At 38.8% G+C, this 14,648-nt stretch overlaps 1 protein-coding gene across 4 annotated transcripts in view; it reads left to right on the top strand.

The window, feature by feature from the left end:
- Positions 1–14,648, top strand: part of SETD3 (SET domain containing 3, actin N3(tau)-histidine methyltransferase) — a 79,626-nt gene that overhangs the window by 57,279 nt on the left and 7,699 nt on the right. For all 4 annotated transcript variants that reach the window (XM_077123502.1, XM_077123504.1, XM_077123501.1 and 1 more), the window contains 2 exons: positions 4,905–4,963; positions 5,751–5,865. In XM_077123502.1, coding sequence (XP_076979617.1) covers positions 4,905–4,963; positions 5,751–5,865 — 174 coding nt within the window. The remainder of the gene's footprint in view (positions 1–4,904; positions 4,964–5,750; positions 5,866–14,648) is intronic.

Genomic DNA, 14,648 nt, shown 5'->3' with positions numbered 1-14,648 from the left:
AATATAACCTGTGCTTAAGAAGTACAGTAAAATCCAGTCTGGATGTACAGAATATAATCTAGAAGAATCTTAGAAACATTTTCTTGCACAGTATAAAGTTTGTGTCAGAAAAAGCTAAGCACAATTTACAAGTTACATTTTGTCATTCTAATATTATAGAGCCATTAATCCAGTTACAGATCTGCCTTATATATTTTTGAAATTAACAATTGATTACGCATTATAGCAGAATATAAATTCTTTGAAACAGTATTTGGGGAATCATTTTTATGTACTGAGTTTTCTTTTAGAATATTTGAATGCCTCTTTGAAGATGATCATTTAATGTGTTCAACTCAGTTTCCTAATAATAATTGGTCTAAGTCAAGATTAGTATTCTTTAGAAATGTAGAGATCTGATTTTGAGAAGTGTTTGTCTTAGAAGCCATTTATATGTTCTAGTTCTCTTTTTTTCCTCAGAGGGTTTTGAATCTTTCTGTAGGTTATATGTGTTTCTTTAGAGAATTTAGGAAATACCTTTCTGTATATTTAAGGAGGTACTTATTTTTATTTTGTCTAATGCCTATTGTTAAATGTTAAATGTTAAAAATTAAAAAAAAACTTTAATTCAAATGTATTTTGTTCCAGTGCAGAGCTATTAATGTTTGAAAGCTGTTTCACTTACTAGATATTCCTGAATTAATTCACATAATAACGAATTCTCCTTATTCTGATTCTCCACAAAAATTTGTTGTATGAGCTTAAAATAAGGCTGCAGCTGGTTGTGTGATCCATAGTAACTGTTTATTTACTTTAAGTTCATGTCTGTATCTCTTATTTCTGTTGAACCTGAAAAATTTGCCTGCCGCACAGCAGCCATCTTCTTTTATGCTTTATTAAATATCTGTCAATTATAAATATCAAGGTTTTACATTAATGTCAAGATAGTACATCAAAAATTCATGGAATATGTGGCTTTTTCCAAGGGTATTTAATACTTAATGCATTTGTGTCATTTTTCTTTCTAGAAATATTGACAGGTTTTATTAAGTGTTTGTTAGGGAGATTTCATTTTTATCAAGGGACTATAAAGAGAAGCTGCATGCTAAATCAGTTTTTTTAAACCTGAATAATGTTCTTTTTTTTTTCATCTTCAAACTTTTGTAATCCATAGGTTTTATTTAAATTTCTTCTTGGTTTATTTTTGTTTTATGTGAGTGATAGTTCAAGATAGAACTTTAATAAGGATCAAATACACTGACTCTGGTGGTTTTTAATTTCTTTAAGCATAGCTACTAGACCCATGCAATATGGTAAATTCTTCAAAATGTCATACTTACATATTTAGCAATATTGCTCCTTTTTATTGAAGCCAAACAAACAATTTTAGATATTAATCTTTCCCAAACATAGTGATTATTTTGTACTAAGGTACGGTATTAGCGTGCTGTATATGGAATACCTCCTTTTGCTGAATAAGGGAATGGGAAAAGTGTTAAAGTGGGTTGCCTGGCTTGGCATAAGGAAACAGAAATCCTGTTTTTTAAAGTCAGCTTTTTGGGATTTTTTAAGAAGGTAAAAATATCAATCACTTAAATCCTCAGAAAATCTGTGGTTAGTTCCTAAGTGTGTACTTATTTGGGACAGGTGGTGGCAGACCCCCCCCCCCCACCTGCTCCCATTTGGCCCTGGTGACTGAGAGGCCCTTTTCCTGCTGTGTTTCTGACAGTGGCCGAGTAATTGCTTTGGGGAACCTCCTCGTCCATCCCTTATGTATTTGTGTTTAGGAAACTACAGTTGCAGTTAAACTAATTGCTAGCAAAGAGTGAGTTTTCTGTTTTCATCTTGCATTTTTATTTTTGTATGTACAAGTTGGGAACGCCTTCTTTTGATAAAGACTTATCATGATAAAACCCTTACAGGATTTTGTTTTGTAAAGTGAGAAATGTTCATTTATCTACTCTGTAAAGAATGAGTTTAAAGACTTTCATCTATGAACAGTTTATAAGTAGGTTCAAATTAATATACTTTTTAGAAGATGTTTTTAAATCTTAACTTGGTCTTTGGGGAAAGGGTTTGATATTTAAAAAAAATTATTTTTTCCAGAACCTAAATAAAAATTGTTAGGAATAAAAATCTTTGTCTTCATGTTTTACAGGATTTATGAAAAAGCATTTAATATCAAAATTAACTATTTTTCTCAAATCATTTTTTTATTATTTAGTAGTACTTTATTAGTTTCTGTAATCAAACCTGTGTAGATAAGACCTTACATATTTAAAACATTGCGTTACCTCTGTGCAAATAAATCATTTTTGATATTTGAATACCTCAGAATCCTTGTATAACTATTATATAATAGGTTTAGAGGTAGGATGGATATTTTTAAGAAACAGAATTTCCCATGATTATAGCTGAAACAGTAATAGCCTTTTCAGATAAATTCGGTTTTGGTTTAAAATAAATTGCTATGAAGGCTTTGCTGTGGGAAACTATTTACGAACTCCATGAAGAGTTCTAGTCTGCCACAAAGCCAGTAGGTGGCGTCAGTGTCCCAGCAGTGAGACAGCTCTTTTCTGTAGTGGCAAATTTTGCATTAGTATAACTGTTAAGTGCATGTTTCTGTGGCAGAATAGCTTTTTATACCAGAATTAAGCACAGTATACACACCTTGTTTTCTAAGCAGATAAAAATGACTATTTCTAACAGGTTGTGCAAATGTTGCATAACCCTACAGACAAAATACATTTTTAAATTACCGAAGAAGACATTTACACATTTTCTCCTTGTGTTTTCTTTACGATTTCATCAGGACTCGAAGCATGAACTTACATGTTGAGTAAGGAATGGATGTAAATGGTAGAAAGGGAAACGTTTGGAGAGTTAATTTTCCTGTTTATTCCCCAGTGAAGTCGCCCTTGTTATTCAAATAGATTATGTAGGGTCCAAGGTTAGTGTTTATATTTAAAAACCTTTGAGTGTTGGGAGAGTTTTCAGGCCGCTTTGACATTGAAGAGTACAAGTTTGAAAAATGTCATCTTTTCTCATTTTTAGTAAGTCAAACGCTTTGTTTTTTTTTGTTTGTTTTGGTCAAATTTTTGGTACTTAGTGATTTAGCATTGGGATTTGCCAACTTTAAAATACCATTGTGAATTCTGCAGTTTAAAAGAGTTAAAATATTTTTAAATAACAAAAACAACAAAGCTTTCTCTCCCTGCTTGCTATGGTCTGAAAAGAGATGGGCCTAGACAACCTTCAGATAATCTAGTTTCATCTTTATTGGTGAAAGGAAATTTTAGCAATAGGATCTCTTTTCTTTAAAATTTCTAAGTTTTTCAGTGGCATTCCTTACAATCAAATTAGTTTTTGAGGGAGGGATGGGTTTTATCTTATGAATTTTGTAGTTTTATAATGAAAAACGTCTTTCAGACTTTTAGAAAACATCGTTGCATTTCATTTGCTACAACTAGCAGGGAATAAAGCTTCAATCCTCTTGAGTTTTTGCATCTTCACTATAGTTGTCCATGGTATTTACACCCCCTAGGCCCTCCCCTCCCCAAGCCTGAGATAGGATCTTTTGATCTTCCTGTAATAGTTAGAAAATGCCCCTGGGCAATGTGTCATTGTATATGTTGGCTTACAATCTGTCTCCTTTAATTTCATTTTTGTTATCAGCAACCTACATTTTAAAAATTTTGTGAACTCATTTTTATATTTTGGCTTTCCTTCCAAAGGGTTAAAAACTGGGCTAAGGATTAGAGGAAGGAGCAGGCACCTGGGAGCTAACACCCAGTAGGCAGCCTTTTGTAATACATAATTTGCCTAAAATTGCGCACTGAGCACAAGCTTTTGTTTTCTAATTGATTTACGGTTTGAGCCACTTTTACCTCATCCCCTACTGTCCTGTGCTGGTGCCAGGGAGTACATTACAGTGAGAGATGATGAATTGCTGTGCACTTGTGATGCTAATGCGTCAGGAGTAAAAACTGCATACTGCATGGGGCTTCGTGTGCTCCAGCAGAATTTCATCTGTATCTCAGAAATAGCCATTTGTTCATTTGATCACTTACTGCAGTCGGGCCATCAGACTGTAATTGAAACTGAAGATTAAGATTATACTGTTATAGCTTTTAATTTCTTCATTGAGACAAAGTTTTTAAGTGCTTGAAAGGTCTAAGGGTGCTGTGAAGAGAGAATGTGAAATGTATAAATTTTTCTCTTAAGTGTTAAATTTGGAATATTTTTACCAAATATTCTTTTGTCCAGAAAAATAAATAGTAAATTTTAAATAGCTTGATTTCTGTTTTATCTTTTTACCATTTTGTTTGGAAAAATTATTTTATGATTTCACAAAGCTGTTTTTCTTGATTTTCTGAACTTGAGCCACATTTACCATGTATGTGGTTCATTTGCATATTACAAGTTGATTCCCAGTCGAGTGATTTAAGTCAGAGATAAATGAAAGAACTTCCGATGTATTAGAGTGCCATGAAAGAGATGTGAAACCTTATAAGGTTGTATGTAGCACGTTAGGGAGTGAAGGTACAAAGGAGGGCCAGGACGAGCCCCTCACTTCCGGGGCCCAATGTTTCTGTTCAGATCAGGGATCCGCAGCTTGGGCGTACCTCCCTTTTGTAAAGTCAGTCCACCTTAAATCTTATTTTTGTATGGTGTCTATGGGTTCTGGTATCGAAATCTGAAGAAGCAGATTTATGGCGGCTGCTGGGCACAACAAATTAAGTTGACAGTGATGTATGGGAGCATAATCGCGTGATGATCCCTCCGTAGCACGGCTGGGCGCCTCCTGCTTCATTTGGCTCTTGTTAGGATCTGTTAGGCAGCTAAATAATGAAATTCTGCTGACTGATTCCTGTTTTCCCTTTTTCTCTTTTCACCTCTGCTTTCTTAAAACTTCTAATTCCCAGACCCACCCTCATGCCAACAAACTGCCCTTGAAGGATTCTTTCACTTATGAGGACTACAGGTTGGTGTGTGTGTGTGTGTGTGTGTGTGTACGTGCACGTGTACGTGTTTGTGTATGTGTTGTCTGTGTATGCGTGTTGGAGGGGGGTTCCTCAGTGAATATGGGATTCTGGAATTGAGGGAAATACCTCAGTATGAAGTAGCCTGCTGGGTCCATTTAAAGTACCAACACAGAGGTACTTGAAAAGTGCTCTGTGGTAGGGAATGACCCGAGGCAGTTTGAAAATACTCAAATTAAGCTTACTGTTGGGGTGGTCGGGAGGTTTTTTTCCTTCTTTGTGTAAAATATGGACTTTTTAAAGTGTACTTCTTTGTGTAAAATATGGACTTTTTAAACAAATTTAATTCACTACACAAAGTAATGGAAGATAGCTTTCTGCATTTCATACATTTCTTAGAGGATTTCTGATCAGAAAAGAGTTATAGTATTTATTTCTTGTGGAGGCTTGAAATAGGTGCAGAATCGGCATTTGGGTAAAAGAGGGTAGACGCAGTCTGGGGGAAGGAGAGTTCTATCAGGACTGGAGAAGCCCCGGACCCTTTCTTCCTGTAAACACCCTCCCTTGCTCACTTATTCCCGTGTTTCCTTCCCGTGTTTCCTTGGACTCTCTTTTTCCTTCCATTTCTGCCTTCCTCCCCTCAGGTCAAGCATTACCTTTGGTGCTTAGAAAAAGATTTTGGGAATTGTGAGAAGTCAGACAGTCCTAAATTTGCAGTTGAGTTATTTTCTACTGCCACAGGCAGTGAAGTGTTTCGACCTTAATTCGCCTTTTTTCTTATCATTGCAGGTGGGCAGTCTCTTCTGTTATGACGCGGCAAAACCAAATCCCCACAGAGGATGGTTCCCGAGTGACCCTGGCGCTGATACCTTTGTGGGACATGTGTAATCACACCAATGGACTGGTAAAGTCCCCTTTCCAAGGGTTTGCTTAGCGAAGCCTTCCCTGTCAGTGTGAAGGTGAAGCTTCCACTACCCATAATGTTTTGTAATTTTAACTCTCAGCCTCTCCCTTAACCACCGCCTTCGTAAAGGAACACACGAAACCATGCTCTGCCTGCCTCCCTGCCTCCCACATATGGAAGCTGATATTTTTCTTTTCCTGTGTTAACTTAATACTGAAACTGGCAACTTGAATCTTATACTACTTTCAAAAACCACAACTGCATTTATTTGCTAAGGCATAATTCAAGCCTAAACATTAATTTTCTTATCTAATTGTACTAAAAACTGAACCAACATTTCTTTTTTCTTATTTTTTTAAATACTGATTTATTGAAAATCTTTCTTTTTTCTGGTTTTCCCTTTTATGTCCCTCTTTTTCTTTCTTTGCTTACTGTGTATTTCCAGCTATGTACTTTTTTCTGATTCTTTTCCTGTTCCCTGGCCCTTCACCTGATAAACTGACAAATCCTTGGCTGCGTTTATTAATCTGCTTTGTTCAGGAGCTTGCACCGACTTCCCTTGGTGGGGGACTGAGAATGCCAGTGGACCTGTGTGTTTGGCTCTTGGCTCTTGATTGCAGGAGTCATTTGATATCCTCAGATATGAGAAGCACTGGGTAGGAGATGTTAAGAAAATATGTAAATGTTATGATTACCATCAATTACAGAAGTAAAAGGAGAAAGCAGACACTGTTTCTCAGCGTTCTTTGGATTCAAACAGCAGCGTAGGTTGAGGCTCTCTCTGCATTGAGATGGTTGTCTGAGAAAGATTTCCTGATATTAGTAGACAGAAAAATAATAAATTTCAGAATATTTTGGATTTTTAAAATATCATACTAGTGTATTGGTTTTGTTCTTTTCTGGATGTCAGCTTTCTTTGTTATTATTAGCAGTATTATAGATAGACTAAAAATGCTGTAAATGAGTATTTCACATCTAATTTTACAAAGTAGTCAGAACACATATAATGTGTGCCAAGCACTTAAGATAGAATACCCTAAGGCTGATTAGGGAAGGGTCTAGCAAAAGTACACTTTTGAATCTTAAAAGTAGTTAAATTGTAGAGAGAGAATATTTCTACTTTTATAATTAGATTTGTCTTCATTTAGACATGCATAATTTAACTAGCAGCAGTGAGGAAGAGTAGCATGTTTTATAAATTGTTTTTGTTAATGAATAAAATTTTGCATTCCTTATTCTTTTTTTTCCTTCAGAGATATTTCAAACTGATTATCATGTTGATGTTTTAAGATTTTTCAAATAGCTTTTTTAAAAATATATTTTTATTGCTAAAAACATACAACACAAACATTCTTAACATACAAACATTTCATACGTAGTATACAATCAGTAGTTCACAATATCATCACATGGTAGTATATTCATCACCATGATCATTTTTTAGAATATTTGCACCACTCCAGAAAAAGAAATAAAAAGAAAAAATTTAAAAATCATATGACATACCCCTTACCCCTCCCTCTCATTGACCACTAGTATTTCCATCTACCCAATATAAACAATATAGAAGAAAGAAAGCAGAAGTTTCCTTTTTCACCAGCCCCCACTGCAGCTTTTTGCATTTCTGGGCAATGCCCCTAAGGGGACAGTGGTTGATGGTTTTGTGGGACTCTCTCCTGTCCTGCTTTCCATTTGTGTGTGCACATACCCGCACACGTGATTCTTGAGTTGCTTTCAAGTAAATGATATTAAGGTATTTACTTTTTCCCCCTTAAAAGTAAAAAAAGAAAAAAAGGTTTTTCTCAGAATTACAATAATGAATTAATGACAACCAATGCTGTTTTTTCGTTGATACTCTTCACATAGTCTGTAACCTATAACTGTACTGGCAGAAACATGAAGTTTATATGAGATGCTAATACTTTTTCTTGAAATGGTTATTTTCCCTACATATTTAACTGCACCTTTGTTGAGCTGTTCCCTGTTGTAATTTTATGACTTCATGGGGAATTTTGTCTGGTAGAACTTGAGAAATTCTATTTTAACATTATAAAGTTGTGTGTTATCCATAATAACAGGTAACCTCCTCAAAAGAAAAAAAGGCAGTTGAAACTAAGGCTCAGCTTTTCAGACAAGATTTTCTTTTTTCACTATCTGTCCTGACAATCATTTTTGTATTGTCTGTATATCCTGACTATCACTAAGGGAATAGGTAGAAATTTGTAATGCAGCAACACTCTCTGCTTCTAACAGTGTCCCCCAAACCTGATTATGGTAATAGAAACAGCAGAATGCAGTTTGACCTGCAGCAGCGAGGAAGTGCAAGAGGGAAAGCCAGGCTGGGGATTCTGGTGAATGCTGAGTTATTTCCTAGCCACCTGGAGAACAAATTTAGACAAGTTCCTAAGGTGTAGCACTGAGTGTACGAAAGATCGTATCTCTTTTGCATATTTTATTCTAAATTAATATAAGCAGCAGGTTTCCTTTCTTGCCCATGCTCAGTTTACCAGAGAATGATGCCTCTAAGTGCCTTACAGACCACTGTATTCCAGTATATAAAATGGATTAGAATAATTAGCCCTTGCATCTGAATATGTGACTACCAATCAGGATGAAAAAGTACTAAAAAATTCGAGCAGAATTGAGAAAGACTCTTTTTCAAGGTTTCTGTTTGTGCCTTGAAAAATTCAGGGGCCTCTAGGGAGAGCTGTTTAGATAGAACATGAAAGGTCTTGACAACAGAAACACACAGCAAGCACTTAGGACGAACTTCCCTGCTCCCATTCTGAGTGCTTTATGTGTGCTCCCTCCTATAATGCAGAGTCAGGCTCCTCTTTTAGGTTTCAGAAAGGCAGAAGAATGACTGAAGGAGCAGTTTTGTCCCCCATTGAAGAGCAATGATGAGGTGGAAGGAGCAAAACAGAGCACAGCGAGTTTGGGGAGCGGCAGTGTGAGGCCCTACTAGGGATATTCCAGTGTGCTATCTCACACATGAAGCTTGCCTGCTGTGTGCCCATGAAGTTTCTGATCTTTCGGTGCTGGTGGTGATTTGCCCACTGCTTTCCCTCCTCTTCCTCCTCCTCTTCTAAAAAAGATATCAGTGAACTTTCTAATTGGTTTTCTCCTCTCTTAGGATTGCCAGATTTAGCAAACAAAAATACAGGACACCAGTTAAACTTGAATGTCAGAAAAACAACAAATGCTTTAAGCATGTAATATTTGCCCACAGTAATGAGCACTTGACCAGGCACAGTGGGAAATGTGCTTGGGGCTTCCATCCAAATAGCATCCTCTGCTGCTGCCTCTCCCACTTTCTCTCTTGGGCCTCTGCAGATGCAGGGACAGGTAGGCTCTCAGAACACCACACAGAGCTAGAGTTGACATCATCTGAATGTCAGAATCTGGGAGAAATTTCTGTTAACAAAACGGAACAGACAAGAAGCAGCTGTAGCAGTCTGTTACCCACATCCCTTTCACCTTCGTGAGGCATATGGGATCCCTCACCCTCTGGCCGGAATCACAAGGTCTTTGCCAACTGGAAAATAAGGCAGAACCTTTCCTTGTTAACAGGGGAGTTGGGGGTACTTCCACCTCCCTCTCCCTCAGTACCTAGGATATTCGGTCCCCATCCAGTCTACCAGTCTACCTGCCAGTTCTCATTACTAATGAGTATGCTTTTCTTTGTGTACATCTAATCAGAGACTAGAATTCCCTAGGAAGTATGCTCTGTGTGTATGTGTGAGTATGCATGCGTGTGTGTGTATGTGTGGTTAAAGGAGCTACTAGCTGGCTAGCTGAGGGTCCTGGGAGGCGAAGGCCTCACAAGTAAGGAAGGCACTACTGTATTTGGCAAATGGAATGGCACCATAACATGGTGATAGTACATTGCTATAGACATTTTATATTTCTGTAATATTTGAGATTTTTGTATATATTTTAAGTAGGGGTAAAAACACACAAGGGTTGTTTAAAAGTAATGTGTTCTAAATAGTCAGTAGACCTGGGTTTGAGTCCTGGTTCCACTCACTTCCTAACTCTGGGACGTCTTGGGACCACTCGCTTTATCTGTAAAGTGAAGCCAATGCCTTCCTCCTAGGTCATTTGTAAGAAACAGGACCATTATCAGTCACTTCTTTGTACCATCAAGAATTTAAGTGAATGGCTTAATCTATTCCTACCAAATAAGACATGACTCAAAATTAAGAACTCAAGAATGGGGATATCATAGTACAAAAGGATTAACCAGTGGTTCTGTGGCACCACCAGCATACCACCTTACCTCGAGAGACCTGGTTATTACTACAGTGAGCAGGTTTAATTGTCACACTTACAAAATGAGTTGGAAGGGCTCATGCCCCTTCCATAGCTACCTGTTTCCCACTCTCAGTACAAGCTTGCTGTGTTTTCTCATGCCTCAGAGAGTGTGCTCCTGACCCGTCTTTCCTACTGCCCCATTTCTCTCCTCTCGTTTGTAGCAAATCTTCTGTAGAAAGTGGGCTGGACTCAGTGTCTTTCACCTCTTTCTTCCCATTTGCCCTTGAATTCATTCCAATAAGACTGCCTGCTCCAGAACTCTGCCCAGATTGTGCTGTACTGGGTCACCAGGGACCCCAGGAGGTGCACAGTTGATGCCCTCCTCCCTGAAACAGCATCTCCACTTGGCACTAGACACCGCACTTTCCTCATCTTCCCCTACCTCACTTCCACTCCTCCCCGTTCTCTCCATGTTGGGGGGCCCAGACCAGGCCTCTTCTTACCCAGACTTGCTCACATTGTGAGTGCACCTAGCTCATAGAGTAAACACTCTGTGCCCTGCCTTCCCAGTTTCCATCTCCAGCTTGACCTCCACCCTGGTTGGCACTACACTCTGCTAGTCTGATAGACACCTCCCCTTTACACATCCAGGTGGTTCTCACCTTCCCCCTAAAGCTGCTCTTCCCAAGTCTTCCTCATCTCAGTCATGGCAATTCCCTCTTTCTAGCTGCTTAATGTCTTCTCTGACTCCTCTCTTCCTCTCACACCCCAACTCTGCTCTGTGGGCAAACCTCATGAGCTGCACCTTCAGAATGCCTCATGATACATGCAGCTACTGTCCCAGTCCAAGCCACCTTCCTGCCTCGCCCAACTGTGGTGTCCTGTTAAACCATAAATCCTATCATGGTCACATCCTCCAGGGCCTTCCAGTCTCAGAATAAAAGTCCAGATTTCCCCAGTAGCAGAGAAGTCCTTGCACATCCTGCCCATTATACCCATTATATATACACAGGCCTGCCCTCATCCACAGCAGGTCTTCAGGCACCACCACATTCCCACCTCAGGGCCTTTGTACTTGCTCTTCCGTCTTTCTGGAACACTCATTCCTCAGGTATCTCCAGTACGGGTTTACGGGCCGCCTTCATGTTTTCCAAAATAGGCCGTCTCTGAGCAGCCTGCATATGATTGCAGCACCTCCCCTCCCTAAACCCTCCTTTCCTTCATTATTTTATTTCCCTTGATCATATTCCCTGTATACTCTATATTGTTTCCACCACCACCCCTCCTCCAATTAGAATAAGGTCCATGAAGGCAGGGAGATTTTTTTGTTCGTTGTTATATTCCCAGTGCCTGGCATTTTGGCACTGAATATGTGAATGGTGAATAAATGTAAATAGCATCACCCATGCCTAGAAAAAAAGACCAGAAAGAAAGAAGCCAAGTGTTGATATAATTCTCTTTTCCTTCCTTCTTTTGTTTCTTATTTTCCAAATTTTATTTGATGAGCATATATCCCTTATTTTTCCCCATATATAATGTGATATATACTTCAATAAGTATATATCATATAACCTACTTAATGAAGAAAATTTGGAAAACACACAAAAGTACAAGAAGAAAATTAAAAAGATCTCACGTCTTAGGACGTGTGTATATATCACACACTTTCTCCTGTTTTACTTTTAATATGCAAATTGAACTAGAATGCAGACATGGTCCCTGCCTCTTAGTTTGCAGTCTGTTTGGAGAAATACATGTGAGAAAGCTATCTTGCTTACACAACTAAACACCAGTGAGATTAAGGTAATAACTGCAAACCCATGGCCTCCCTGGAAACCCGGAGCCGAGGACAAGCTATAGGTGGCTTCACACTGCCTTTGTGCACTGGCACCTGCCTCCTTGTGCTCTACTCCAAAATTGCCACCAACTTCTCACTGTGCTTTCACCCCAGGCAGACTTGGGGTTCTGTGGGGACTGTTTGTAGCGCTTTTATTTTGGTTATTGTTGCTCTGCCTATCTTCCTGCTGGCTGTCCTTTTGGGTAGGGCCTGAAGATTGTCATGCTTAGTCTAGCTTAGTGCCTGGCATGGAATGAGCACATAATAAATGATGGTAGGTGGGGTGGAGGGCAGGAACCTATCACAGGGAGTTGGAAGGATGAGGAAGGAGGCACAGTGGCCGAGCACTATATCCATCCAGTGAGAACGTCCGGAGGCTGTAACCTGGTCCAGCTCTTGGTCTTTCTACCATTCCCATCTGAGCTTTTGAATTGGGCCTAGTTAGTGCCTATAGATTCTGGATTATGTAATTTCCAGAGACTCCTTCATAGAGTCCTTCTCAGCCACAGTGTCTCATTCCGCTGGGAACAGGAGGGTCTCTGCAGTTGACTTTGTTGACTTTAACGGATGACTATTCCAGGTCCAGGCCTAAGGTCTGTTTCCTGCTTCTCTCCTTGCGAGTCCTTTAGAAATCTGGACTCAAGCAAGACAGAAGCTAGGGCCAGTGCTTCAGCCTGCAATTCTTTGAGTTCAGATGTATTTTTTAATACAACCCTAGAGGAAGGTATTTGGCAGTGCCCCACACAGAGAAATTATACATACAACCTCAAAACTGACCCTTGCCAAGAAAGGGCAAAAGAAGGAAGGTGAAGGACTAGTGTATCTGTATGAGGGTTACTATGGCCGTATTAAGCCATTTCTTAAGCCTTGAAGTTTTCTGAAGTTACTGAGAGTAGGAGGTATCTATGAAATATATTTTAAAATCCATAATTATTTCTCCATCACATATTGAGCTATATTCCATCCCTCCCTGTTTGTGCCCCTGTCAGGACTCTTTAGAACAGTGTCATGAGAACTTGCTGTGCTGGGAATTCATGAGAGAGGGTGATTCCTTAGTCCACGCTTTATTATCATCAAGGTGATGTTTTGGGGTCAGAAAAGCGAATCATGTGTTGGCAGGAATTTCCATGTTGCTGATGTTAAAATTGCTCTGCCAGTGGAGAGGTGCCAGAGTTCCTGACTTGCTTCCTGCACTTGCCAGTCCAATTCCTCTGTATACTGAGGGTTGGGTTTGGTAGGTCCTATGACTGAGAATAAATAAATAAATGAAATTCTGTTTCTTTTCTGCAGATCAGCTGTGTGAAAGACCTTCAGTTGTTAACAAACCATTGGTCTGGGGATTTGGAGTCTAAAGATCAGAGTTACACATCCTTCCATCCCCAAATGCCATTCACTAGACTTTAAAGTAACCTCCTTTTGGATCCAGACTGTTGATAGCTTTATTAGCAAGTAGTTCTTGTAGCTGTCTTGGATCTTTGATTCTCCATTATAAAATGAGTAAGTTGAGAAGTAATTAATGAGCCTTTACAGATAATCTGAGGCTAGTGGAGGCTGCTTTAAGGGGAAACCTTTAAAAGGAGGTTCTAATAAAAAAGGGGACATTTTTCTTTCCCTTGGAGGTTCATGCATCAAGTAAATATTCGCAAAGACGTCAGGTGTCAGCACCAGGGATGCAGAGTACAACAGGAGTGGAAGGCAGTCCCAGGCAGGAGGAGCCCCCACAGTGGCTCAGTGTGGCAGGCAGGTGGGATGCTGGGAGGCCTAGGCCTCCTTGGACGTTGGCCTGGCTCAGGCATTTGAATTTTATTCTGAAGGCAGAGTAGAGCCATTGGAAGATTATAAACAGGAGGCCATATTATTATAAAATTAGGATTATAGGAAGGATGGTATTGGAATCTGTGCCCAGTCAGGTTTTTGCAAATAATAAACTAGGCAAGAAAAATCAGGACTTTAGCTAAAGCAGTGAGAATGAGGAGAATAGAAATAATCCAAATGATATTTAGAAGATAGAAATGCTGACCAGTTGAGGTACGACGGAGTTTCTTTGTAATTTATGTGACAAGGTCACGATGTTACCTGGCTCTCACAAAAATAGGAGAGATAGTAGGAAAAATAGGTTTGGGGTGGGGAGACATAAATATATTTGGGAGATTTTCTGTGTTTATTTTTAATAGGCTTAGAAATTCTAACATTACATCTCAGCAAAAAGAAAGGGAAGAAGATGTAACTAAGTTATTTTTGTTTTTCCTTTACTTACCTGAAAGTTTTAATTTCTCTAGTTTCAGAAGAAATATGTGCATCATTCAAAAACAGATCTTTTCTTTTTCCTGGATTCTTTATCCAATGGAAAACCCACTTTGGTTTCTTAATGGGCACACATTAGATATAGATAATGTTTACAAGTAAAGTAGAGTTTTGGAAAGATCTTGTTTCCTCAAGATTACCAGTGAACTGAAAGGAGGCTTTGCCTGTTGGAGGCACCTGTGAGAGGCCATGTTGCAAAAGGCAGTTACTTTGTAATAAACAACTTTGTAATAAACTACTCTGGTTGAGCCCAGCAAATGATAATCTCTATGAGTACTTCCTTTACTTAATTTTCCATAAGAAGTTCTCGTGTAAATAGTATCAATAGTTGTTCTTTGCTCAGTTTTCTGAAACATTCAGAATGTACCCTTTGAAGTGCCTCTGGATA

This window comes from Tamandua tetradactyla, chromosome 12 (genome assembly GCF_023851605.1).
Source record: "Tamandua tetradactyla isolate mTamTet1 chromosome 12, mTamTet1.pri, whole genome shotgun sequence".
NCBI classification, from domain to species: domain Eukaryota; kingdom Metazoa; phylum Chordata; class Mammalia; order Pilosa; family Myrmecophagidae; genus Tamandua; species Tamandua tetradactyla.
This window is presented reverse-complemented; position numbering and strand designations above follow the sequence as displayed.